At 43.1% G+C, this 27,804-nt stretch overlaps 1 protein-coding gene across 8 annotated transcripts in view; it reads left to right on the forward strand.

Annotated features, from left to right (window-relative positions):
• The window catches only part of TAOK3 (TAO kinase 3), a 72,495-nt gene that overhangs the window by 15,140 nt on the left and 29,551 nt on the right, over positions 1 to 27,804 (forward strand). For 6 of the 8 annotated variants that reach the window (XM_079322629.1, XM_079322634.1, XM_079322628.1 and 3 more), the window contains 9 exons: positions 16,638 to 16,727; positions 17,887 to 18,097; positions 20,125 to 20,196; positions 21,074 to 21,175; positions 21,434 to 21,479; positions 22,108 to 22,204; positions 24,079 to 24,192; positions 25,143 to 25,234; positions 27,138 to 27,231. In XM_079322629.1, the coding sequence (XP_079178755.1) occupies positions 17,978 to 18,097; positions 20,125 to 20,196; positions 21,074 to 21,175; positions 21,434 to 21,479; positions 22,108 to 22,204; positions 24,079 to 24,192; positions 25,143 to 25,234; positions 27,138 to 27,231 (737 nt within the window). In that variant the 5' untranslated portion in view covers positions 16,638 to 16,727; positions 17,887 to 17,977. Of the gene's footprint in view, positions 1 to 16,637; positions 16,728 to 16,954; positions 17,061 to 17,883; positions 18,098 to 20,124; positions 20,197 to 21,073; positions 21,176 to 21,433; positions 21,480 to 22,107; positions 22,205 to 24,078; positions 24,193 to 25,142; positions 25,235 to 27,137; positions 27,232 to 27,804 lie in introns of all 8 variants that reach the window. The other 2 variants (XM_079322632.1, XM_079322633.1) reach the window with 2 other exon arrangements.

The following is a 27,804-nucleotide window of genomic DNA, read 5'->3' on the forward strand; positions in this document are numbered from 1 at the left end:
ATCTATTATAGTAACATGGCAGACTATTCAAATGGGGTGTCACATTTAGCTAAACTAGGTGGAAATATGTATTGAAGTTCATACTTGGAGGAATTCATTGTCAGTATAAATGTTGCAGATAATTCACCAAAATTTTTGTCTTAAGAGAGCTGAAGACTGGTCTGGGATTGCAGAGGGAGCTTGCATGAATTTGGGGACTCATTCCCAGTAAAACAAAACTCTCACCTCTGGGTTTATCCCTTTTTTGGGATAGCAAATAGTTTTTTGTCCTCAGACCCAGGGCTTGTAACCCTCTTTGCAGTCCCTTCCTTGGTGACAATTAGTGGCTCCTGTTGCAGCTTTGTGGTGGATTTGTTTAAGGCTCTCTCCATTGATGAATGAGGATGTGACTTTGAGGTATTCAAAAGTGAGGTGGAATTTCTCTTTTGTCCTACTGGATTTTTATCAAGAGTCCTGGTAATTCAAGAAGGCCATGGTGTACTCTCTGGAGGTAAGACTGCTGCTGTTTGGTAATTCTAGGAGCCCCAGGCCTTATCTGGAAGGGTTATTAGTTGGCTGCTTGCACACAAATGTCTGAGCTCTTGTCAGATTAGAAGTCAAACCCAAAAATGTATCTTTAGTTTGGAATATATGAATCTTCATCACAGTCGTACATCCACTTGCTTTCTTTGCAGCTATTTTGATCATGGACTAAAAAAAATTGAAATTGATCAACACAGTATAAAATAACTTCCTAAGTTTGGTTTGGACCTTGAATTTTTTTTTTTTTTTTTTGCCTAGCAAAATGCTCAGTACCTGCTAAGTAAGAACTAGTTCTGTGCTGTCAGTGAGGCTGTGTTCCCTCCTTAGAGTCCATCTGGTAATGTCACCTGACTCTTCAAATCCAAATTACTCTGGCTTAGCTCAGACCTCAGGTGAGTGTAAATTTTTCCCATCTCAGTGCCTCTGTTAGAGTGGTACCTTGTTGGAAATGAGAGGTGGACATGACCAGGATGCTCTTGTGTTCAGGGTTTACTCCAAGGGCCAGAGGCAGCACTGCTGGGGATGTGTCCTTGGAGAGGCTCTTGTGGGGCTGTCACATCTCAGGGAGGGGACAGCAACAGATCCAGCTGGTGGCAGAGTGAACACCAAGCATCTCTGTGATTTGGAACATCTGGGGAAGCAGTGTGGCTGTTGAAAATGAGGCATTTCTAGTCTGATGTTTTGGAGTGAAGTCAGAAGGTGAGAGAGTTTGGCCCTCTGGTTTTGCCTAAATCAGAAGGTGCAGGGGGAGACTTGAGATTATTTAAAATTTGGGGAGAGACAGATGTGATAAGAGATTATAGACTTAGTGATGCAGCACTTGAAAATGGAGGCAAGTGCTGTGGGGTGTTGCTTTGTTGAATATTTACTTCCCTTCTTCAAAATGTCCTCAAATTCCTGCAATTTATTTAAATTAGTTTCTCTTCTGACCTTTAACGTTTCTTGGCAAAATTTACATTGCACTCAAATTAAACTGGGGAATATTTTCCCAAAACAATCTTTCTAATTGTAATCTCTTATTTGAAATCTGCAGCGTGTGTGTTAAATATAATGTAGGTTTATTGATAGAAGTTATTTCTTCTCATTTGTGTGGGTGTTATATACAGTCACATCACTGTTTCAATCACTGGCTGCCTGACTGGTTCCTAGAAAATACAGGGGAATTTCCTACCATGACTCATCTTGGAAGTAGCAGCTGTTATATGCTCTCAAGCTGTGTATGGTAGCTCTGGAGTCTCAATAAATTTAATTGAGTGTTGGGGACACAAAAATATATTGGATTACTGTAATGATTACACACTGCTACTATTTATCCCTTTTTAATGAGGATGCTTAAGCAAAATATTTATAAAGGTGATGGTCCTTTCTTCCCTTTCTGTCCTGTGCAAACATGTTTCTGCTTTGAAATTTCAGTTTTACCCTGCTGTCAGTGGGGGGATGACTATTTTTAGTAGTTTATAATTCTGAGAAACCTTCCCCATATTTTTTCTTTTCCTTTTTTTTTTGGTTTTTACGCTCTTGAAGGTGACCCCTGAGCAACATGTCACTCACAAGCAGTTCCAGTCCCTGAGCAGCAGCAGATTGTGTTGCTGGCAGTGGGTCTGTGCTCCTGGGGAGTTCCTGGGTACCTGCTGATCCCAGGTACAGGAATGAGGCTGGAGTGCTGTGCCATGGCCAGCAGGACCACAGGGGGCTCTGGGGGAGTGCTACAGTACAGGTTTGATCACACTGGATGTGCAGCAGCACAAGGGGGATGGGATTAAACATCCTAGAGCTGTGCCCTGTTATTATAATGGCATGGCAGACTATTCAAATGGGGTGCCACATTTAGCTGAACTAGGTGGAAATATATATTGAAGTTCATGCTTGGAGAAATTAATTGTCAGTATAAATGTTGCAGATGAGTGAGTGGTGTCACAACTCACCAAAATTTTTGTCTTGGGAGCTGAAGAGTGTTCCATGTCCAGCAGGCTGGAATTGAGCAGGCAGGGAGGTGCTGGGGGTGCCTGGCATGGAGGGGGCAGGAGGGTGGAGGAGGAGAGGACAGAGTGGTTTGAAGGGATATGGGAGGGAGTGGCTCTCCTGCAAGCTGAGCATGCCAGATGAGATACCCAGCTTGGGGAGTCTTGGATCAGCTCTCATTCAGCATTATCCAAATAAACCCACCCTGCTGCTTCAGCAGCTGATGTGCCTGTTCCTTCCCGTGTGGAGCTCTGGATTCCCACGCAGGGATGCATCTTGCCTGGAGGCAGCCCCAGAGTGTCAGTGGAGTGCTGTCATGTCCAGACCCACTTCTAATTCAAGAGATCCTCTTGGCTTGCCCTTTTCCATAGCTAAGGGAGGGCTGGCTTGCTGAGAGTAAAATGTAAAGCTTTGGGAAGCAGTGGCATGCCAGGCTGTTGGTGTGCAGGGCTCTGTGGGGTGCCCTTGCCCACCTTCTTTGTGTAGAAGCTGTAAGACCATGTCCTGCTTGGGGAATATTCCCTGAATTCACTCCTTTGGATGCCCAGGATGTTTGGTATTTATCTTCCTGATCTGTCTTGTGACTGTGTTTTGATGTGGGGCTTGTCAAGTTGGAAGATCCCCTATGCTGGTGTTGGGGGCTAATCTGGAAGTGGACAGAAAAACACTGACTAGGTTTCTCAGCCCTGGATTTTGGGTGGCAGTTCCACTGTTCAGAAAAGCAAAATGGGAAATGTGTGCCTTATCTTCTGGGGCACACAGTGAAATATCTGAGGAAGGATGGAATGACATTGTTACCTGAGGTTTTCCTGGGAGGAGGGCGACTCCTTAAGTGCTTTTCCTACTCCAGATCATGCTGAGCTGCAGAACTGCAGAAATTGCAGAAATCTGCTTTTGCTGTAGTGGCACTGGAGCAGCAGCTCTCAGAGGCAAACTGCAGCCCTGCCTTGGGCCAAGGAGCCAGTTCTGCAAAGCCAGGCTCAGCTGGTGGTTCCCAGCCCAGCCTGGGGTAGGTGGGACAGGGAGGGGAAAGAGGAAGCCTGGAGCTGAACCTTGCTGTGCTGCACTTCCCTAGAGAGTGAGATGAGAGAGGCAGTTCCTCTGCTGAACTTCATCTATGATTCATGGACAGTTTAAGCACAGTATAGGTTTGCTCTGTAACCTTGCTGTGCTCCTCATATTCTCTTTTTGCTTCCTACCAAAGACACGTGCAGCTGAGTTTTTTCCAACTGCATCATCTCAAATGGTTGAAAGCTTCCATGCAAGATAAATTCTGTGGTTAATTCTGATTTTTTTTCCCCAAAGTCACATAATACTTAATTTTGGCTGGGTTAGAAGTATTGAGTTCAGGTGTGTGTTGTTTGTATACAATTATTTGGTGTTTTCCCCCATAGTTACACTTTTGAAAGTGTTGATTCTTTTCAGCATTATAAAGAAGAATCATGAAAATGTATAGTTATTTAATACAAAAAGCTTTAGCAGAAGAGTTCAGTGCTGCTTCCCTTGAAGGCTTTCTTTCCTTGGAGGTAACAACTTCATATATGTAAAACTCATGGTGGCTCTTCTAAGACCATTCTTGTTGTCATATTCAATTTAGTTAAACATTTGCACTAGGGACTGATCAATTAGGAAGACCCATAAAGGAATTTTTTACCCCATAAATCTTGTCTGGAATATCCTTTTCTAGGAGCCTAGAAGCTCCTGTACAGTAATGACCCTGATCCAGGTGACTTTCTAAAGTCCCCTGAGCTCCTTTAGCATTTTGGGCTGACATGACCATAAAGTAAAAGACTGAACTATCATTAATTTATTAGTTAATACTAGAATTTTTCATTCCTTCGATTAGTGGCAATATGCCTCAGTCTGCAGAAAAACATACTCCATTCATAGAGTTTCTCAGCTGTACTTAAAATTAACCAGAACAAAATAATGAGCCCTGCAATTGAGAAGCTGTCCCCAACTAAAAATATTCCTCACTTAGACCATGGGATTGGATTCTTTCATAGCTTTACTACAAATATCCCCTTAGGTTCATTATGCCTTGGTTGCTGAATCCATAAAATAGAGCTGTTAATATGTACACGAGGCACCAAGTAGTGGAGACTTTCAAAAACTGCTAATTCCTTGATTTATTCATAAAGCAGGGAGCATAACTCTTGAAAATTTGATCAGATGCCAGTTCCTTCAGTAGCCACTCGATCCAGAAACCTTTTTATAGCTGTGCTAACATCTCTGAGGACTGTTAGGCTTAATTAATGTTTAAGACTCTTGTACAGAACATGTCATGAAAAGGGAAACTCTTCTGAGGGAGCCTGAGGAGGCAGGAGGGAATTTGGCTTTGGGGAATGGGAAGGCAAAGGATGCACCAGCATTTGAGTTGAGGAAATTTGTGTCTATTCTGTCACTGAAAAATACCCTTTCTGTGTTTTTTAGAGAATTACTGTTATTTGGGGTGTTGAATTGACAGGTGGTTATTCAGAATCATTCACATGGATTTTTTTTGTAGCTATTTAAAAGCAATTTTAGGTTATAAAAACACAGAATGGCCTTATTTAAAGTATATATCTGTCACAAATAAAGGCTCTTTGCTGTTGTATGGGGATGGCTAAGCCTGATAAAATTGTTCTGAAAATATTCACTATCAGGCAAAACACTTTAATTTCTCCCATCTGCAAAACCAAATAATATTTATATTCTCTGAAGGGTCAAGTGAGGGGACCATTTCTCTGGGAAACTGAACATCTTTTTCTTGTACATAAACTTGTTATGGATCCAAAAATGAGTATTTTCTCATGAGCACTGACATCTCCCTGCAGAAATACCTTCAGAACTATACAGAATATCATCAAGCAGCAGAAACCCTTTATCCTGTGGATATGTCTGGTGCTTCTGGGGCTGCAGTGGGCTTGGGTGATTTTCTTTATCAGGAGAAAATTGGCTTCATCTGTTGACATCTAGCTAAACAAAGGTATCAAACCTCATTTCCCTGCTCTTTTTGCAGCACACACTTCCTCAAAATTGAAGTTATGAAAGGTAAATGGAAAAGAAACTGTAGTCACAAGGTGGGAGTGGTTGAATAGATGTTTGTGTATTTTTAACTGGGGGGAAAAAAGGTTGGATTAGTTCAGATTTAATGCTGTGAAGGGTATATTTTTGTGGTTTAGAACCCTGCATCTCACATAAATACATTTCTTAGAGGAATTTCAGCTGAGTATCCACAGGTGAGGTTCACATCATGAGCTGAGAGGAGAATGAAATGTGGGAAAACAGGAGGTTTATGCAGCCCTGCTGCTGGGGAAGGACTTCAGTCTGTCTTAATAGAAAGCAGAGTTGGAATAGACTGATGTAAATGACTGATATTTTTCTGATTTAAGTCCAACAACTTTGCCTGCAGGGGAAAACACTGTTGGCAGAGACATTCCTGGTGATGAAAGCTTTACTGTAGCAGTTAAGATTAGTTGTCTTTAGACAAAAACCTCATGTTTTATTTAATCTCCATTCAGGCTTTTTTTTTCCCCTGGTTAAAAAGGTGACAAGTAGGGCATCGAGATCATATCAGTGAATGAACTATAGATGTTTTATTCAGCAAAAAGACCATTTTGGTTTCTTTTAGGAAAGTTTAATTGCTTAATTGCATGAGATTTAAGATTATGATGCTGAAATTCTGCTACAGCCTTCAAAGCCTGCTTTGTTTAGCATTGCTTTCAAGGCAAGGTTTGCAGGAAGATAAATGTAGTGGAGCATTTTTTTTTTTTAATAGAAAATGGGGAGTTTCTGTCAAAAGTGGAAACTGAAAATCAAGGATGCCCAGCCTTATCTGGTGGTCTTGAGCTCTGGGATTTTTCCCCTGCAAAAACAGCCTTGATGCAGCAGAGGATGTAAATAAGAACTTGTGTAACCAGGGCCTTGCTCACACAGTCATGGTGGCTTGGAGCTATTTTATCTCAAGATCTGTCCAAATAAACAAAGCTTTAAGTGGTCAAGTGATGCCTGAACATCTCTCTCTGGAAAGCACAGGGCTTTAGCTGCTCAAGTGGCTCTGAGAAAGTTGTTTAAATCAAATTAAGAAATTGTGGGACACTGGGATGCTTCATGGCAATGTTTGTAATGTTTTAGCTCTGGCCATGGTCAAATGTTTTTTGCCAGTGGGGACCAGTCCTGGGCAGCCTTGGATCCACAGAATGCTGCTTGAGGTTTTGATCAGTGTTTTATCTACAGTAACCATACTTCAAATGGCTCTGATTCCCAGAACATCCTTAATAAGTTTGACAGTTCCAAAGAGCCCTAGAAAGTATAACTGGAATTTGTCTGTTAGATGAAAACAAATCTACAGAGAGGAAAAAGAGCTTTTTCCTCTCCTTGCTGCAGAAATTTGCCAGAGAAATATGAAACAGATCAAGAGTTTTTATTTATTAACTTCAGCTGTCACTCTAGAGGTTGGAATACACTGAAATCAAATGGAACTATAATACTTGCCAAGGATAATTTCTTACCAGGAGCAATAAAAGTGGCTTGAAACAGGTTTTGTGTTAATTATCAGGGTTTGGAGTTGGATGTTTTGAGCAGGTGTGTGTGAAGGAAAGAAAAGAGGGAAGTGAGGAGGGAAGGTGCTGGATTGCTGTGTGGCTGTGGCAGGGATTTACTGTGCCATTGTGGATGGAGAGAGCCCCTGGGGTAAATCCCTGGGGAAATGGTGCACTCATTGAGGGGTTGAGCTGCATCCTCAGGGATGGGGGCAGAGCCGGGAGGTGCTGCTGGGATCTGCCTTGCTCTGAGGGCTCCTCACTCAAGTGACATTTTTGTTCTCCACTGCAGTTATCAGTTACCTGAGCCTTGCACTCAGTATTGCAAAGGGATGAATTCCTGGATTTAGAAGGTTTTGTTGCTACAAGCAGAATAGGAAAATGTATTTTTGTTCCCATCATTACTTTTGGCCACGGCTTCTTATTGCATTTATCCCAGTGCTCCATTTGCCCATTTTTGACTGTCTCTGCCTGCTGAGCAGATGTTTCCAGAGAGCTATCAGCAGCAACCCCCAGGTCTTTTCCCAGTGTGGTTACAATTAATTTAAAATTCAGCAATGTGTAGAGTAGCTGAAAATATTCTTGCTGCTGTCTGTTAGCCTATTTTTGTACAAAATGCATTTTACCAGCCCCTGTTCTGCTGCTGAGATCTCTCAGGTCTGAGTCACTCAAGATGGACCTGTGTGTGTTTTTAACATAATGATTTATCACCTCTGCTATGAATTGATGTTATCTATGAGATAAGTGACAAACACTTTTGGTGGTGCTAATTCAACATACACAAATCTGTGTCATTACTCCAGCAGCCATCTCAAAAATAGAAAACTGCTCAATGGCTTTTTTGGTGGTGATTCAAAATAGTCAATTACCATTAGAGCAAAAATAAAACTCAGTCATATCTTAGAGCAATCTCCACAGGGTTCTTCCTGTGGAGTGTTTGCCAATAAACCTGAATTTTTGTTAGCCATTGAACACACATTCCAACATCAGCTGCCAGTTCCTTGGCTTCTCATGCAGAAATAGAGATGTTTCTAAATCACGCTGGCCTTTCATTTTGCTTTCCTGTCCTTTTCATTGCATTTCCTTGTTTTAATGATGTCTCTGACCTGAATTTCTCTTGCCTGTCAGTGCCATAAGTGCCCATCAGTGCCAGCCACAGAAGCTCCCCTTGTCCCTGCCCCTCCCAAGGCTGTCACTTGGTGTTTTTGTGCAGTATCTGATGACATTTGGGCACTTGGCACAGGAGCTGTGCCAGCAGGGAGGTTGCCCTCCCCTCCTGATGGCTCCCATTCCTGGGCTCTCAGGATCTTCAGGTGTCTCCAGCAGTGACCAGAGCATTGGATTGAGGCTTTGGTAGTGTTTTCTCCAGCTGATACCCGTGCTGTCTTTTGCACCATCTGTTTTTCATTTTTTGGGAATTGCAGCAGACAGAGCTGCACTGGCTGTTTGTGCTAAAAGCTTTTCTAGTTTTGGAAGGGAACTGCTGTTCGCCTGAATATGTGCATATCATAGCAAATTGCACTGCTGAGGACCTCATAAAATACTCAGTTTCCATGGTGATCTACCTTCCACTTTTCCTAAAAGGACCCACTAGGTCCTGGGAGACAGACTCTACTTTCTTTGCCTGTGAGAAGATTAGTCACATCCCTTATTTTCCCCTTAGTTCTGCCTTGTTTTCTTTACACCAAGTAATTTGAGTTTATTGATTTTTTTTTTCTCTGTCTTTAACATTCTGAAATATTAAATCTCAGCATATTAAAGCTCATCAGAGGATGTCCCTGTGCACAAGGATGCAGCTGAAAGTTGGGTTCAGAATTTCGAGTGGAAAAATGAAATTTAAGCACAGTTTATTTAGAATGAGAATTCAAGTCAGTTCAAACTATGTAGTGATTCTTCAATGCTGCAATACTAATCTAAAAAATAGAGAAGAAAGAGTGCTGAGGTGACTTTCTCCTTGCCCCTGCCCCTGCCAATTTCCTTTTGGTGGAACCAAAACTCCATTTGCCTGAAGAAGGCTCTGACTTGAGTTGAAATGTTATGTTCATTTTACACATCTGATTCCAGTGCTCAGTGAAGCAAATTTTTGTTTGCCTTCCAGTTCTAATTTTAAATTGTAATTTTTATGCATTAGAGCAACATTAAGGGCCTTTTCTGACTTGATAAAACCCAAGATGACAAAACTTAAGGCTGAAATCACAGACCTGGACCTCTCAGTTATCCAGTTATTTAAACAGTCTCTGGGTGCTGTATATTCTCATATAATGGGAATAATGACATGGTGTGGTAGCTGTCATTTTAGTCTTAACTCAGAAATTTTTATCTGCTAAAGCAAAATAGTTGTTTCAGTTTAGAATTCTGCAGGATTTTGGTTTGGATTTTTTTGTTGTTGGTATTCTTACTTAGCTTTACTCTGGAACTTGTAATGGATATATTTGACAATATATTAAGGTTTTTCTTCCTTATTTTATCTTAATTTTACTTTTTAATTTTCTTCCTCCCTCCATCATGTATGATCCCCATTTTAGTCTCCTACCTGGAAGGAGCCATTCATTATTCTCAGTTATACCCCTGCCTGAAAATTGGCCTTTTTCACTGTGGGTTTTCTTTCCATCTCAAACAGGCTGTTTGGGGGGTGGTTTGCTGTCTTATGGCAGCAAAAAAAAATGTATTTATTCCTTTCTTAATCATGATACTTTGGTATTTTCATGAGAACTGGTGCCTGCACTTCAGGGCTGTAATTGTCATAAGGATGTTGAAATGATCCTGAAGAAGAGGGATCCATGAGGGGGCTGTTTTAAAAATGCATGTGATAGCTGGTACAGCAAACTTTGAGTTCTTTGTGAATAAAAGCAGCACGTGATCTTTCTTCTCTCCAGACTTTCAGCCATCCAGTGCTCTTTTCATAGAGAATAAACAATCTCTTCTTGGCCACAGCTATTAGATCATAATAAGGAGATTTTGGATGTTAGCCATTCACATCTCACTCTATCTGTAGCTCTTGTTAATGGCCATAAAAATTGTGGGTTATAAAAGAATAAACTTAGAAAGCCAGTGGGTAAGTCATGTAATGTTAATGACTGATATTTCCTTGGCTGGTACCTGCTAGACTAAGTGTATCATCCTTTAATAAAAACATTCCCATGTGAAATGGAGTTTTTGGGGTTTTCCCAAATAACCTTTTTCTCCTTTAACCCTGAAGCAGCCTTTGGCACCTGAATAAAACAGGTGTTGCCATTTCTGATGGCAGCAGCAGGGAACAAATTCCTGTTATTTATGTTAATGGTTGCAGTTGTGCCTATAAATAGGTCAGGAGGAGAGCTGGGTGTGCTGGAGTCACTGGGGGCAGGCAGAGCAGAAGGGATAAACTGAAGCAGCCCAAAAGGCTGTTTCCTAAAATGTTATCTCTGGCTGGCACAGAGCAGGCAGGAAGGAAGGAGGGCAGAAAGGAGAAGTTATAGCAGGGGGCAGAGAAAGGGGGAAGTGTAACACAGTGAAAAGGAGGTGTCTTGGGGGATATTTGTCATGGAATTGTGGAAAGGCAGGTTGGGAGTGTTGTGGAATTGTGTTGGAGTGGATTTCTGTGCTTAACAAACCAGCAGCAGTGCAAGGTCAGGATGGGAAACCTTTCCCTTTTATCCATGGAGGAACAACATGCACTGTGCAGCTCACCTTCTGTAAAATTGATGTTTGGGGTTGTTTTATTAACAGTCAGCCACGGTGAAGATTCCTGGATTTTCGTAGAATCATGAAGAATGTGCTTCACACATGTCCCTTCAAAGAGAAGAAAAAGGTTAAACCATACAGTTTAGTTTGTTGTGAGAGGTGTTCTCACCCTGTGTGACCAGGGAATGTTTTTTCTTTTCCTCCCTCATGCACACAGCCTGTATCTGTTCCTTACTTTGTGGAAGGACCTCCTGCACTTTTACTGTGATGCAGCTTCCAGAAAATCAGTACCTGAGTTGACATTTTCTTGCACAAAGAGAATAAACAGGATTTTTAAATAGAAAACTCCTTTTTCAAAGTCAGCTAATGTTATGACAAAATCCATGTAGCTGCACAGGAGTGTTACTCGTTGCCCTGCACTTACATAATGAAATCACATTTTGCCCCAAATGGCATCTCAGGCTTTCCTTGCATAAATATATCCATATATATGGTTAATATATATGCATATATAATATATCCATAAATATGTGCCTCTCCTAAAACACACCTTTTCCTTGACTAGCCCACAGCAACTGTCCAGTAACATAATTATATATTAACCTCAGGTAGTTAAATCTAACAGTCCCTGCACTTTCTGGCTTTAAGGGACAAATCAGAAGTCAGGCCATCTAAGTCATGGTAAGGAAACTACTTTTAAAAAACAAAGATTTTTTTTTTTTTTTGTGTGTTCAGAGTTATTGTGGCAGTCACTTCCAGGAAAACTTGAGGTGGAGGTGAGGTTTCAACCTTGTTTGTTATTTAAATGATGTGGTGGCTTCAGTGTCCCCCATGGGGATCCTACAGCTCTGAGCAACTCAAATCTCACTGCAGCATCACCCTGGACACTCTGGAAAACTCTGGGAATAGATTTGTCAGTTGCTGGATGGTTATTTTTTTATTATTTTTCTTGATTATGTGATGGTCAAAATATAAACCTCTTTTAAAATGTATCTAAAAATAGCTTTAAACCACAAAAAGCATCCAGCTCTTTGGCAGCCATTACATTAATAGGTAGGAAACTCTGAGTGTGCTGATGTCTCTCGAGACAAACAAATCCAGTGACTTATTTGTGCCTCTGAGTAGCAGACACAGCATAATACTCATCAATTTATAATGGTTTGGAGTTTTAAACAACATGATGAAGAGCCTGATAAAAACACTAAAGAGAAGAAAAAAAAAAGATGAAAATAGGGAGGCAATTTTCTCAATTTCATGACCCATCTGTGATGCTTTTTAGAGATGTTTTGGTGAGAAGATCTGATGAAATTTGTATTTCTGTGTATGATGCTATTTGGGCTTATGTATGTTAGGCTTTAAAATGATTCATGGCTCTTTCCTCCCTTCCAGATGTACTGCTGAATTATTTCAAGTGTGCCATGATGAAATATTATGAAATGTTGTTGCTGGGAGCAGGAAGCATTTTTTTGTTCCCTTTATTTTTAATTAGGCAAGGTTTATTTCATGACTGAAAGTGTTTAATCTTGTTAAAATAAACCTGAGAAACTCTAAAAAACGCTCTCTAGGTTTTATGGTAAAATACAGGTTCTAATCCAAGACATGTTATTTACCCTTAAAATTAACAAGGGTACACATATTTCATTAAATTGTTTTAAATTCAACAGGAAAACTATTGGGAAGCTACACCCAATGCCTCTTGCTTTTTCATTGCATATCTGTTGTGAGAATGATGCTGTTTGACTTTTAAACTAAAGCCCAGGCTGCACCCCATGATTTTGGGTAGCTGTGATTATAGATATTTAGCAAAGCAGTGGAATTCCAGAGCACAACTGGGACAATTCCTTTGGGGAGGGCTGGCCTGTGGCTTGATTTCATACTTGTTGAAACATGCCTGATGACTAAAACTGATTTGTTTCTTGACTTTAAGCCCACTGATTTTTATTTGTTTTTAAATTTTTAATGAGATTGTCTTATATTTTAGTTTTTTTAATGAGTTTATTGTCTTTTACTGCATAAATAGTGGTCGTAGGGGATTATAAATTGAATGTTTCCTTTAAAACAAATGCTCTTTATCAAGGAAAAAAAAAAGCTATTTTAGTGGAGGTATTTATCTACAACAAGCCCTGGAAGTTATTAGCTGGATTTCATACCCCAGGGGCAGCATGCAGCCATGGCCTGGGTCAGAAGAGTTGTGATTCAGGGTTTTATTAGCATGAGTAATGTGTGAACTCCACATGACCTGATGCACACTCTGGACAGCCCTGAGCTGGGATGGAATTCCAGGTGCACTGCAGAACCAGACACTCCAAAGGGAGATTCCTGCTCTTCTCCCCAGGAGCTGGAGCTGGGGAACCTGAGCTGGGATGGAATTCCAGGTGCACTGCAGAACCAGACACTCCAAAGGGAAATTCCTGCTCTTCTCCCCAGGAGCTGGAGCTGGGGAACCTGAGCTGGGATGGAATTCCAGGTGCACTGCAGAACCAGACACTCCAAAGGGAAATTCCTGCTCTTCTCCCCAGGAGCTGGGGAACAGCTGTGCCTGCACCCAGATGTTGTTGGGAATGGTGTGTGGCATTGCCTGGGATGTTCTGGGGTTATTCCTTGGAAAAGGCAAGCTGCAGAGGTGGTGTTTGAGGAGCTGCTGCTGGTACCACTGTGTGGTTCTGTTCACTGCTTGTGCCCTGATACCTGCAGAGCCCCAAATGCTCAGGAATATTTGTCCTTCCTGCTGAAGATCACTCCTACCTTCTGTTCCACTTCCATACCATTGTGCTTCAGAGAAATCTGAGGGAAGGACCTGAGAGAAATCTATCCTGAGTGTCCTGGAATTGGTGATTAATTCAAGCAAAGGCTCTAGTGGAGGTGCTTTTTGTATGCCCTGTCCACAGCCTGAGTTTCTGTGCCAGGTATGTGAATCTGACTGGTTTAAGCATTAAAATGAATGAAGTGCTTGGAAAAAACCACATCTGTAGTGTTCACTTACATCAAGTTAGCTGGGAAAGTAATTCTTATCAATCAAAGAAATGACACTGAACAGCATAAAATGTGGAGGTTCCAGAGTGTTCCCCAAAAAGCTTCTGTAAAATAATGGGCTGTTCATCCAAGGCTGTGCTCTTCATGTGAGGAATCAGCCCAGGATGAATTGTTTGTGTTTGGCCTGGCCAGCCAGCCATATGTGCCAATTAAAGGGAAGGGGAAGAGCTCCACCTTCTTAAAAACAACACAAAACCTGCCCAAATCAAACCAACAAAACCGTGTGTCAGTTTGTGGGTGAGGACTGCAGGGGAACTGCCCACCTTCCTTGCTTCAAGCTCATAAGGTTTCTTACTCAGGACAGTTATCAGCTGAACTGATCTCATAATTTCCTTCTTTATGTTGTATTGCAGGTTTTGAAGAGACTAAAATGATTAAATTGGGGTTCTGTGCTTGGGAAAATAATTCTGGTGTGAATTTATTCCCCTCAAAATAGGCATCTAAAAATGGGTGCATGAGCCGTGTCATGTTGCTCCTCCTCTGAGTGGAATCTGCTGCTGGTCCACCCTGTTTCCTGTAGTTTGTTTTTCCTGCATGGAGTGGAAAACTTTGTCCTTGTTTTGGGAAGTACCCTGGTGTAGTTAGGGACTAAAATTAATTTTGTGTGTTTCTGGGCACATTTGAAACAGCCTATGGTGCTGTGAGATGCAATTCAGATTGTGTTTTCACAAGCCAGACACTTGGAGTTCTCAAGTTTATCTTATTGACATAATTTTGGATCCATGGATTATTTGGAAATGTCAGTAGTTTAGCTCCTCTTAAAAATGCTTCTAGTTGTGTTTTGTTCTTTATATTCAGGTCAAGGTGTTTTCTGTTGTTATTAATTCAGCATCTGGAAGTCATGAGTGGTAGGAAGAAACCTTTGTGCAGACACCTGTAGCAAAAGCAGCTAATTCATGGCTCTTAAATGGGAGGATTGCTCAGCATTGAGGAAACTCTGCTGTCTGAACAGAATTTTGATCTCTAAAACCCTCAAAATCTTGAGTCACTTGTCATTCCCCTAAGTCACTGCCAGTGTTATTAATGATGTTTCCTTTTGAGGTCTTCAGGACATGCAGAGTCTCAAATGCTGCTTTACCAGGATGAAAAGCAGAAATCAGGCTTCTAATAGAAATTGTTTCTTGCTGTGTTAATTCAGCAGTCTGGTAATGAAAAGAACCTGCTCAAACTCACATACCTTGATTAAGTTTTTTCCATTAATGGCACTCAACTCTTAGAGTGCTCTGCCTTGATTTAAACCATTTTTATTCCAGTCTCCATGCACCTAGAGGAGAGTTGTGATGTTGAGGGTTTGTGACCTTGCCAGCCTAAATGGAAGTGGTGTGATGTGTAGCTGGGGTGTTTTCCTCTGCCCAGGACCCAGACTGTGGCTCTGGTGCTGTGCTGGTGTCAGTGCAGAGAACTCTGTGTTTGTTGGATCCTGTGGGTCACTCTCTGATCATATTCACAGGACTCAGGTTGCTGCTGATACACTTTCCATCCTAAGTTTTTTGATATTCATTACTTGGCAGTAATAGTTCTGCTGAGCAGATTTACTGAGATTTGCTTGCCTCACTACTCATGTCTGCCCTAATTGGGAAATGACATTATTACTTAGGGCTTAACTCTAAATATTGACATTCAGCCTCCCATTTTATATACCTTGGATACTGGAGCTGCACAGGCTTTCTTTATGGCAGAGGGGTTTATTTGACTGGGGATGGATAAATTGTTTTCTCCACCAGTTTATTTTTTTTTAAAGCCAGATGGATTTTTCTGTTGGCTGAAGAATGCCAGACCTGAAATTCTGCATTCTTTGCCCTGTCTGCAGGGCTGTAGTAAATATAGCACCTTTGGGCGAGGCCAATCAGCTGAAAATGAATAATCATTTCATTCATCTGGCTTTTGTTTATACTTGAGTTTTGGTTTTTTTTTTTTTAAAGTAAAACATTGCAGAACCTTTTTTTGGTGCTCTTCAAATAGCCTTCTGACAGCTCAGTAGTATTGGCCTGTGGTGAGATAAAGTAACAAAAATAACATTTTTGGTAATGCTAGCTATTAGCAGGAAGATTTTTTGCTCTTTTATTTTTTCCCTAATAAAGGAGAGCATGAGTTAGTGTGTCATTAAATCAGGTGCCTAATAATTCAGATTTTGGCAATGTAACTGTTGCATGCTGCTTGGCTTGGAAGCATTTCTGCTGTGCCTGTAGCTCCATGATAACATTTTCCATGAGCTCAGGCTGATCCCCAGCTCTCCCTGTGTCCCCCTGCCCTGAGGGACAGCAGTGGCTGCTCTGGGTGACATCCCTCACTGTGCCCTGACTGCAGCTGGTGGAGCTCACAGGCTGGCACTCCTTTGCCATCTTTTCATTGCTCATACTCTCCCTGGTGGAATTTAGTCATTTACTAATGCCCAGGACTTTCCCTGGAATCTTGTGTGTCATCAGGTAGAACACAGAGTCAAGTAATGGACCTTGTCAGCTTCTCACTGAATGATGGAATGGTTTGGGGTTGGAGGGACCTCAAAGCCCATCCAGTCCCTGCCATGGCCAGGGACACCTTCCCCTATCCCCTATCCCCATCCAGCCTGGCCTTGGACACTTCCAGGGATGGGGATTTTCTCTGAGCTTTGTCCTTTTTAAGTTGGTCTAAAAAGCAGGGTCTGAGAGGGAACTTCCTGTGCCCTAGCAAGCTTAAGAGTCTTTTAAAAACCCAAAGAATTTGGCATTTGACCCCTTTTCCTGGTGTTCTGTCCTCCAGTGATGAATAGTCCAAGGGCTTTGGAGCACAGCAAGTTTTATCCTCACCTAGACACCATTAGCATTCTCAGCAGTTCTCCTTGTGCTTTCCAGTGGAGCCCTGGAGTCACTGGCTGTGGTGGTTTGTGTGTTAAAATAAGGTGTAAAACTTCAAACTCATTTTTTTCTAAATGCAGTTCCTTGTTTTTCTTTGCAGAGTGGGAGAGTCTGGTGGGCTGGGAGCACAGGACAATGCTGCTGGAAGGAATGTGAGCCACAGAGCATGGTTGGTGCCACATTTATCCAGGTGAGCTCCTCTCCTTGCTCCATCCCTGACCCTGAGCCAGGGAGGTTGTCTCAGCCCCAGCCCAACATTCTGCTTTCATCCACAACTCCAAAACCACCTAAAGCCTTTTCTGTGTGGGTTTTAGTTATAAATTTATATCTGATTGTTACATTTCAGCTGGTCACCCATTAAATGTTGCCCTGGTTTATATCATGGCATAGGCTGAAGGTTCTGGTGAGTGTGTGCAGGAGTCTGTTGTGCACAGACAAAATGTGGTCTCAGTAAATGGGTTGCTGAACCACAGGTGTGAAAGCAGCTCTGAGACTTGCTCCAGGCTGATAGAAACTCCTCCAGGTGACTCAGCTGCAGCTCCTCTGCTGTGTTTCACAAGCCAGATGAGCAAAGGCCCCCATCAATGCTTTGCATACCAGTATTTAATAAGTCAATGCAGATTTTTCAAGATGTTTTGTTAAGAAATGGAAAACTTCCTGATATTAGGATTATTAGGATGTTTCTTTTTTTTTTTTTTTTCCCACTTTCCACACAAATAAAATTTTGGGGATGAATACTGAAAGTCTTCATATAGATGCAGCTCAGTTCTGTGCTAAAAGAAGGAGGCAAAGGATGGAGTTTAGGATTTTTCAAGAGCAATTCCATGTGCTGGGAGTGATGACAATCCAGCAGCACTGGCTGTCACGCAGCTCTGAGTAAATAAATAGAGAAATAACAATTACATGGCTGCAGAGTGTTGCTGTGGAATAGCAGCTGACTTTTCCACCAGCACCAGCTGGCAATTGGGAGTAGAGAAACAAAGCAAACAGCCCAGGAAAGTGGGAGGAACAACAGAGAGAGTCTAAAAACTGACACATGGGGAGCCCGCGTGAAGAATAACAAACTCCTGCCACAGGATGTTTTGCATAGCAACAGGACTCTTGAATTCAAGTGGACTTCAGTGTCACTTCAGCTCTTGCTTCCTGTGTGAGATAAAGAGCTGTTGTGTCCTGAATGCATTTTAATCTCTCTATCTAAATGGGACTAATAATTAAGAAGAATTAGCAGGGGGGAGGAAGCGATGGTGAAGCCTATTGCTGCTGGAAGTGTTTCCTCTCATTTTGCTGTCAGAAGTGTGAACAGAAACACGTGCAGGGGGAAGCAGATGAAAGATGAACCTTCCCAGCAGGTGCTGAGAGCTGTCTGCACACGGCTTTGTCCATGAAGGAAGAAATTGGCTGGGACTGGAGAGCACAGAGCAGTTCCTAACAGGCTTCAACATGCGCAAAGGGGTGCCAAAGGACCCGGAGATAGCTGAGCTCTTCTACAAAGATGATCCTGAGGAGATCTTCGTGGGTTTGCACGAAATTGGACATGGAAGTTTTGGAGCAGTTTACTTTGTAAGTAGAGTTCTTTGTGTTTTTTGGAAAACTGGATAGTTTCAAGGGATGTTTTGAAGGCTTTTGAGCATTTCTAGGAGAAAAACTCGAGAAGTTCCTTGAGGTTTTAGCGTTTTGTGTACATTAGATTTGTGAAAACGCATCTCAAAAATCAGTGTTTCCAAACCACTCCTGATCTCTTTAATAGTAGCAGTTTACTATAGTCTTAGTAGTTCACCCAGCTATCCAAGTCTAGTGTTTTGTGATTTTTGATGCTGAAAATTAATTTGCCAAACTGGAATGTCAAGATGCTTGGAAATCACTGCAAATTCCTTTATGGCAAAAGCAAAGAGAGTCCTCAGAGGAATGGGAGTTCATGCAGGAAGGATGTATGGCATTCATTGATACAGGCAAGAGAATTTAATCTGGAAATGAGAAAAATAGTGCTTTTATATTGGTATCAAAGCCAAATCCAAAATACTGTAATTGGAAATAATTACAATCCAGTTGGCATTAGTGAGACTGAAATAGAATCAATATTAAACAAATCAGTTAAAGCCAAATTCAAGCTGCTTGGAACCATGGTCAGCTACTCAGGAGGATCAGGTTCACTGGAACTGGGTTTCTGAATATCAGACTTTAAAGTATTAAGTTTAGATCCCTGACACCTCCCTGGCCATAGGTAACATGAGTTATTTTAAGCATTCCAATTAATTGTTTGGAGTTGTGTGAAGTGATGGAGGTGTTGGTGGAACTTTGTAAGGAGAGAAACCTTTAATATTATGTCATACAAGTATTTCATGTGTATTTTGAGGGATAACAATATAATTCCTCGAGGTATCATCTCAAACAGGCCCAGAACTGCTTCAGCAAGTGGCTGTTCCCAAGTGTGCTCATACAGCCCTGAGTTCTCATCCAGGAGCAACACAAGCTCTGGGTGCAGCCAGAAATTCCCCCAGAGCTCTGGGGAGGTGCCAGTGTGTCCTTCAGTGACAAAATCCCAGCTGGAAGGACACTCAGTGGTCAGGGAAATTCTTGGAGTTAGTGTGACAGGCAGAAAGACAGCATTAATAATTCTTCTGTGTGTGAATCAGGGTGGCACTGCTGGGGAAGGGCTTTGCCTTTGCCCAGTTTCTCTGTCTCATTTGAGGAGTGTCACCTCCCTTCAGTAATTCCTGCTCTCCACTGGTTTCACCAACACAATTTTTCTTTGAAGTCCCCACATGCCTGAAAAAATGTCATTAGTTAATACTTGAAAGGAGGATTTGCCACATTTAGCTCCTATTATAGTTTAATCTTTTAACTGTCGCTAATTTTTTTTTTCCAAGAATGGTTGGAGGTACAGAGATTTCAGCAGCTGTTTTAAGACCAGAAACTTGATGTTTTTTACCATTAACATGTAGAAATGAGGGCAATGCCAGTCCAGGCAAGGAGAGATCTCTCCAAAGCTGAGTTTTTAGCCTCCAGTTACCATCCCTACTTCATCCAGGCTGCAGAAAAGTAGAATTTTGATGGCTGCATAATCTTCATCACAAAACTAAGATGTACTGCAGTGAAAGGAAGGCTTTTTAATTGAGATAAATTCCAAGTTGAATCATCTTCTTGACACTGGAAATTGAAATAATTCCTTAAGAATGTCAGTGTTGTATGGAGTTTTTGGATGAAGTCATGGAGATTTTGATACACCTCTTTATTTTTTTCTTTGACAAACATTTTGCCAAAGGTTCATCTGAAACTGTTTCTACTGCAATTCCAATAAAACTGGATTTTGAGGGCTCTCAGTAGGTGCACTGTTGGGCTTTTTACATATCAATAGAGAGGTAGCACAAAATCTGAGGGAGGAGCAGTGGGTATGGACAGAAAAAATCAGGGAAAACTGTCCTAATAACTGTGTGGTAAATCTTATCCTGAGGAAGATGTCCCTGAGGTGTAGGAACTTGCAAGGATGTAGGAGAAAAAAAAAACCAACTGCATTTGCCACAGGCACAGCTCACTCCGTGGGGAGGGGAAATGAAACTTTTCTCAATGTTTCTCCTTCCCTACTCCAGGCTACAAATTCCCACACTAATGAGGTGGTGGCAGTCAAGAAGATGTCCTACAGTGGAAAGCAAACGAACGAGGTGAGAGGAATCAAAGCAACTGTGCATTCAGCTCCAGTGGAAATCTGAGCAGGGAAATGAGCTGCAGCTCTGGAGTGAGCTCAGCAGAACAGCTTTTAATGCAGGAGCTGCTGCTCCCTTCCATGGCAGTACTGGGGGTTTGGGGAGAGAAAATGAGTTTATGCAAATTTGGACAAGTAGTTCAGTTGGAGGAAGTGAGTGGGGATTCAGAATGCCTGGATGGGGCTTGCTTCAGAAATAATTCTATTAACAAGTGTGTTAAGGCCACACTGGCCACATCTCTCTGAAACTCTTGAGGATCTATCAAATTGCTAAGAGCTGCTAATCTCAGTCTCATTTCAGTTGGTGCTTATTAATTGTTCCTCTTATTTTTGTGTGGAACTTGGACCCACTGTTCCTTTGGCCTGGTGTGTGGATGTGCTGGGTGTGTTTGTTTGTTAAGAGCAAACAGGGGTGGTTTAAACTCATTTTTCCTTGCTTGCTTATTGGTCTCCCAAATGTCAGTGGTTTTGTGCTGTGTTACACAAGGTGAGCAGCAGCTCACTGCTACTCCCTGTAGTTTCTTACTAACTTTGAGGCCACTGGACACTTCAAATTTACAAAGCAGCAGCATTTAGGTAAAAGGTATTGCAGTTAAAATGAGGAAAAAATATATTTTGGCATTCCTCAAGCTGTTAAATATATCCTGGGGGTATCTCAGTGCAATGGGAACCTCAACAATTGATCTGTGCTTTTGCCACACTGACTTTCCATCTTCATACTGTAAAACAGTGTTATGGTCACTTTTCAGACTGTCCTACAGTGTGTGGTGCATGAAAGGATGTAGAGGATCAAGAAGAGAAATGTATTTATACTTTTTGCTTTGTTTTTTCATTAGAAATGGCAGGATATCATCAAAGAAGTCAAGTTTCTCCAACAGCTGAAGCACCCCAACACCATAGAGTACAAGGGCTGTTACCTGAAGGAGCACACAGCATGGGTGAGTGAGCAAATGGACCCTGCAGCACTCAGAGCCTCAGTACAGGCACTGAAATAGCTTTGGGGTTGTGGTGAGCAGTGCTAAAATCAAATTTTACATCTTTTCATGGAAAACTAATCAAACCTACTGCTTACCTTTTTTTCCTTAATCAGGTATTAGAGCCACCATGTGATTTAAATTTGGAATGTAAAGATGTTTTCTTATTTCAAAATGCTTCCAGAGATACTTGAAGGCATTATGTTCTCTCTTTTTTTGCAGTTGGTTATGGAGTACTGTTTAGGATCAGCTTCTGATTTGCTAGAAGGTAAGTTTGATATATCTTGGATTTCTTTTTGCTAGTGCCCCCCAGAGTTTGATGGGAGGCTGTTTCCTCACAGAGTGGAGTTTTGCAGATGGCACAAGTGATCTGTCTGTCCTGCTCCATTGTCTAGGAATTATTTGAGGCTTTCCCAGTGCTACAGATAGTTGGCCTGGACATTTAAATTTTGTCAAATGAAGGTTTAAATTGTGCAGGTATGTTCCTGTAATCTGTGCCTCTTTAGGCTGCCTGTTTTTGGAATATCCATAATAAAATCTGCAGAGATCACTTTTGTCCTTGCCTTGCAGTGTGCAGGAGTAATTACAGATGGGTTTTAGAAAAGGAGGTTGATGTGACCTCAACACTGGAATAGCACCTGCAGAGTAATAGGGGAATCTCAGTCAAAACAGGGAATCAAAGCCAAAGTTTACAAAAACCAGTTCCTTGGGGGACAAGATCACAGAATGGTTTGGGTTGAGAGGGACCTTAAAACCCTCAGAGTGAAGAATTCTTCCCTAATTTCTCTTTGTAGCAGATTGGTGGGATTCCTTTCTTTAGCAAACACTTTCTCAGGAGAACATCCCATTTATTTTCTTCTGTTTTGTTTTATTTTCTTGGTTTTTTCCCCCCATAGTTCACAAGAAGCCACTCCAGGAGGTGGAGATTGCTGCCATCACCCACGGTGCCTTGCAGGGGCTGGCCTACCTGCACTCCCACTGTAGGATCCACAGGTGAGGCTGGGGCTGCTGCCCTTCCATCTGCTGCTCCCTGCACTCTCAAAGCTGCTTCACTGCCTTTGAACAGCCTTGGAAAAAGATTCCAGCAGCATTTTCTCTGCCTTGATGACAATTGCTCTGTGCAGACCCTGGTAACAAAGGCTACACAGGAATGTTGCACTAAACACTGACAGAATATCACCTTAAATGTGCCAAATAAATTGGAGTTCACTGAGCTAGACTATTTCTAAGACTAGATATTTTTTCATATTTACATGTGAATAAGTAAAACTGTATTGGTTTTGCACAGCCTGGTTTTTGGTGGCAGAGTGGCCACAGAGGTGGGATGGAATCACAGTCAGGTGGTGGAAGTGTAAGTCAAGGATAAAAATTGATAAGGATAAAGGAGAGATCAAAGCCCTTTTTCATAAAGGTGGCAGAGCCCTGGAGCAGCTGCCCAGGGAGGGTGTGGATTTTCCCTCCCTGGGGACATTCCAAATCCCCCTGGACACATTCCTGTGTCACCTGCTCCAGGGGGCTTGGGCTGGTTCCTTCCAACCCCGACTGTCCTGAGGTTCTGGATTTCATCCAGGGGATATTCCACCTTTTACCTGCCCAGGTGGGAAGAGCAATGTGCTCACCCAGAAATGACAGCAGTGACACATCCCTGGTTTTGTGGCTGCTGTGGCAGAAAAGGAGAGCAAGAGAGGGAGCCCTGGCTGTGCTGCTGTGCACAGCCCCAGGGAGAAGCTCCTCTGCCAGTGCCAGCAGCGAGGCTAAGGGGGCTGGGGTCCCAATTTTGGTGCTGGGGTCCCAATTTTGGGGCTGGAGACACAGTTTTGGGGGCCGGGCTGTTCCCAGTTTTTGGGGGCCTGGCGTGTTCCCAGTTTTTGGGGCCGGGCTGTTCCCAGTTTTTGGGGTTCCCAATTTTGGGAGCGGGTCCCGCGGGGTCCTGGCGCGGGGGCGCCACCTGGTGTCGAGGGAGCGGCACTGCACCCCGCGCGGCCGGTCCCGCCGGGCACGGAAAAGGAGGGAATTCCTGTTGATTTTGTTATTGAATTGCAGGCACACGGCTGGCAGATGTGCTGCTGATGTGGCTGTTGAGCCGTGCTGTAGAATCACAGCATGGTTTGGCTTGGAAGGGACTTTAAAGTTCATCCAGTGTCCCCCCTGCCATGGGCAGGGACACCTGCCACTGTCCCAGCTGCTCCCAGCCCCATCCAGCCTGTCCTGGGACACTGCCAGGGGTCCAGGGGCAGCCACAGCTGCTCTGGGCACCTGTGCCAAGGTATCACCACTCTTATAGGGAAGGATTCCTTCTGAATTTCTCATATAACTCTGCTCTATCAGTAGGAAGCCATTCCCTGTGTCCTGTCCCTCCATCCCTAGTAAACAGGAATAAATCCCTATCCATCATTCTTGCAGGCTCCCTTCAGGTACTGGAAGGCCATAGTTTGATCAGCCTGAAGCCTTCTTTTTCCAGGCTAAACAATTCCAGTTCTCTCAGCCTTTCCCTGTGGGAGAGGGGCTCCATCCCTTTGGCTGCTGTACAGGGAAGGTGGCAGTGGAGGGGACAGTGAAGGGGACAGCCTGTGCTGTCTCTCTTGGACTTTTGAGCTATTCATTCTTGCACACACAAGACTTCAGCACTTGTCCTGCAGCAGAAGTGTGGGGATGTACAAGTAGCACTTGTGGATTAAATATTCCATGATAGTACTTTGGAAGCAGTGCTGTCCAGGGAATGGGGAGTAGAGGTTACTCTGGGCTTGCTGCTGAAACACTCTCAGTGAATTCCTATTTGTCCCAGCATTACAAATTGCAGACAAAGGCATCTCACCAGAGTTTGCATCATGCTAAATTACTTTTTTTTTCCCCCCTCTCTGTTAAAGGGATATTAAAGCTGGAAATATTCTTCTAACAGAACCAGGTCAAGTGAAACTTGCTGATTTTGGGTCTGCATCTATAGTCTCCCCTGCCAACTCTTTTGTGGGAACGCCTTACTGGTGAGTGAAGCCTGCAGTGCTTTGGTCCTTTATAAAACTGCTCTATTCCTTTCCAGTGCTTCACAGTGCAGTAACAATACCTGGATAAAATCTTGTGGAAATGGTTCCACTCTTGCAATGCCTTTGGCTTAAAAATAACTCACATTTGCCACAGGTGATGGGACTCAGACATTGCTGGAGAAAGGGGATCCTGTTAGTATGACTGAAAGTCATACAGCTACTTAAATCCTGTTTTGAAGGAATTGCTGAAGGGTCACCTGAGTTCCTTGGCATTCCCAGCTCTGAGGACCAGCACAGCTCCACGCTCCACTGATTTTGTGGCAGAGTCCCCAGGCAGTGCTGGGAGGTCACCATGGCCCAGCCTTGGAATGAGGCCATTTGGCAGGAAGCCTTTTTTTGGAAGAACACAAATTAAGAGGCTGAATTTTTGCAGGCTGGGCCTGCTGCTTCTCTGTCCCCACTTCATCCCTTTAATCCTGGACCACCATATGTCCCCACTGTTCCCAATTTCCCTGTTCCATTCAGAGCTGCCCCCACAGGCTGCATTTGTCTGCTGGAAATGCTCCTGGTGTGCCAAGGGGAAACCTGGGGGAGGGTGCAAGGGGTGCCAAGGGCTCTCCCAGCCCTTGCTGTCAGCCTGCAACTACAATGCCTTTGGAATTAGGAGGGTCTCCCTTGTGTCAGTGTACTATGCTAACAGGAAAATGGTTTGGTTGACCCTTCCCCCCCCCACTCCTTTCCCCTTTTTTTCCCTCTTTTACTATTTTCCTCTTTTTTCTCTCTCCCCTTTCCTCTGACAAGTTGCTGGTGTGGTCAGTGCATTTTCCATTCCATCACACTTTTCCTCAGCTCCCTGCAGTCTCTCCTGGCCTGTGGCTTTGCTGAAGGGGTGAAAGAGCTCAGTTTGTGCCTGCAGTGACCCTGTGTGTCCCTTTGCTCTGTGTTGGCAGGATGGCACCAGAGGTGATCCTTGCAATGGACGAGGGGCAGTACGATGGCAAGGTGGATGTTTGGTCTCTGGGGATCACATGCATCGAGTTAGGTGAGTGCACACACAGCAGCTGAGCTGGCTCGTGGACTCTGCAGTGTGTTAGGAGCTCCTGCAAGAAGGGAACATCCTCATTCCTCATCAGCTTTTTCCTTGAAAACACCTGGCTTGGAAAACTCTGACAGTTGAGTTAAATCTTGTTCTTGCTGGCAGATCAAGAGCAAGCTGCTAATGGACTGTGCTTTCATGTTAGTCTGGTGTGCTCAGTTATTCCCTGGAGAACCAGAGCATTTTGCTTTTGAGTGAGAGGAAGCCATGGTTTGTCATCTGTTTGTCCAAGCTGCACTCTGAGAAAGTTGTTCCAGCTGTTGTGTCAGTGGAACTGGTGTCCTAAGGATTGTGTGTTAGAAGGGACCTACATTTATTTTTCAATTCTTCTTACTTCCCTGCTCTCTGAATCAAAAATCTTCAGTCTCAGCTGAAAAGTTTGTGCCAAATCATCGTGGACAGTTTCTGTACAGGAAGAGAAGAAAAGGGTTTGCACTGCAAAGGGCAGATGATGCACATCCACAGAGCCTGGAGCAGAGGTGATGTGGTGGCAGGTACACAGAGCAGACTCTGAGTGTGTGTTTCAAGTTTGAATATTGACACTGCATGTGCTGAGTAGGTTATTTTCAAAAATCAGTCTTGATATGGATTCTACTTAACAGCAGTACACTAATAACTTACTGTGTGGGTGAGTTCATTGCAGGTGTCATTGGTGAATGTTTAATCTGCAGAAACGTGTGAGATAACAAAGAGGGGGATGTGCAGAAGAAATGTTGTCCCCAGAACTGAGGTGGTGTAGATAACCAGTAACTAACATGGCTGTATTTCATGTGGCAGCATGCTGACACAGTCTGTATTTTGCCATAAAGAATGCCAGAATTGGAAGTTTTAGCTTTCTGTTGTTGTGCATGGCCAGTGATTTTTGTTTGTGTGGGGTTCAGGTGTGTCACAGCCTCTCAAGGAGTAAATCACAACAGTGGGAGAGAGACTCTACACCCCTGTGTGGACACAGGCTTGGTACCAGCATTTCTGTGGAGCTTTTTACTCAGGATGCTCAAAGCCACTTTGCAGATATTATTGATTTACTTTCTTTTAAAACACCCTTTTGAGAAGCATTAAACTTTTTTAAACTTGGAACTTTGCATGATTCCCAGTCTGAACACCAGGTCAGGCAGCAGTGGGAGGAAATCTCTTGTTGAGGAGCACTTGGCTTTCTTTGAGTGCTGATGTCTTAATTCCTGGTGTAGCTGAAATAGTGATTAAGGAAAAGCAGATGTGGAGGTTTGCTCTGGCCTGGAAGAACTGAGAAATCCTGGCACCACTGGTGAGAACCAAGTGAGAGCTTTGTGAGTTGTGCCCTCCTGAGAGGTCAGGGGCTGCTGGGCAGTGCCCTCTTGGTGCAGGGACTGGGAGGAATTGCAGTGAGAGGGAGTTCATGGCATCTGGCAAGTGAATTTGGTAACCTGTCCCACTTGCAGTGAAAATGAGGCAGGCAGACACTTTTTCCTGTAATCCACATGTTCCAGCAGTGCAGCAAAGATCTGTGGGGACTGATACAGCATGTCCTGGCCCTAACTGTGCCTAAGTTTTACTCAGATTCAGCTGTTTTTTCTACTGCAGATCAGGTGTGAGGTGTTGCAGTTAAACTAAAATTTACTGCAGACTCTTCCTTAGAATTTGTATCCTGCTCTCTTTGAATTTTTTCAGCCCTCTCCAAGTGAACAGCAACTTTCCCTGGGTGGGTGTCCTGGCATAACTTGGAATATTAAAATAATTGGCCTAAGTGTGATGAGAACAGCACTGAGTATTGATTTAGTGATACCCAGTGATATTCTGCTCATACTTCCATACATTTCTCCTTTCTTTCCAGACAGCTTTATCACACCTTTCTGTTCTTTTTTCTTTCCAGCTGAAAGGAAGCCTCCACTTTTCAACATGAATGCAATGAGTGCCTTATATCACATAGCCCAGAACGATTCCCCTAGGTTACAATCAAATGAATGGTAAGAGAACCATTGACAGATGATTTTTGTTGTTCATTTCCCTGAAAATGCCCTGTGACACTGCACAGCTCAAGCCTGACAGTGAACACTTTGGTTGCAGTGCAGTGATTTGTGTGTGTTCTCAAATCTTGTGTGGGCTGGCTCAGTTTTGACCTTCTGTCACTCTGGCTGTTCTACAGTCTAGAAGTGTGGAGGTGTTAATTCTGGGGTGTAGCAGCTGTAGGAATTAAAATATTCTGAGATGTGTTAAACCAGCCATGGCTCAGCATCAGCAAAGTTTCCAGCTGCCAAGGATCCCTGTTGGCAGAAGAGTTGTTAGCATTGCTGTGCAGCTGAAACGTGGAGAAAGGGAGGAGAAGGTTGAGGTAATTGGATGTTTTTGTCAGTGGGGAACTCCAAAAGCCCTCAGAGCTCCATGGCCAGTGAGCACTCCCTGTGCTCCAGGCTTGTTCCAGAATCTGAGCTTGGATACAAGAACACTTTGTTATTCTGTGGGAGCAAAGGATTGCTGTTCCTGTGCCCAAGGTTGGAATGTTGCTGTGGGGTGATGCTTGGCAGAGTCTGCAGAGGGCT

Source organism: Erithacus rubecula (genome assembly GCF_903797595.1).
Source record: "Erithacus rubecula genome assembly, chromosome: 19".
NCBI lineage: Eukaryota > Metazoa > Chordata > Aves > Passeriformes > Muscicapidae > Erithacus > Erithacus rubecula.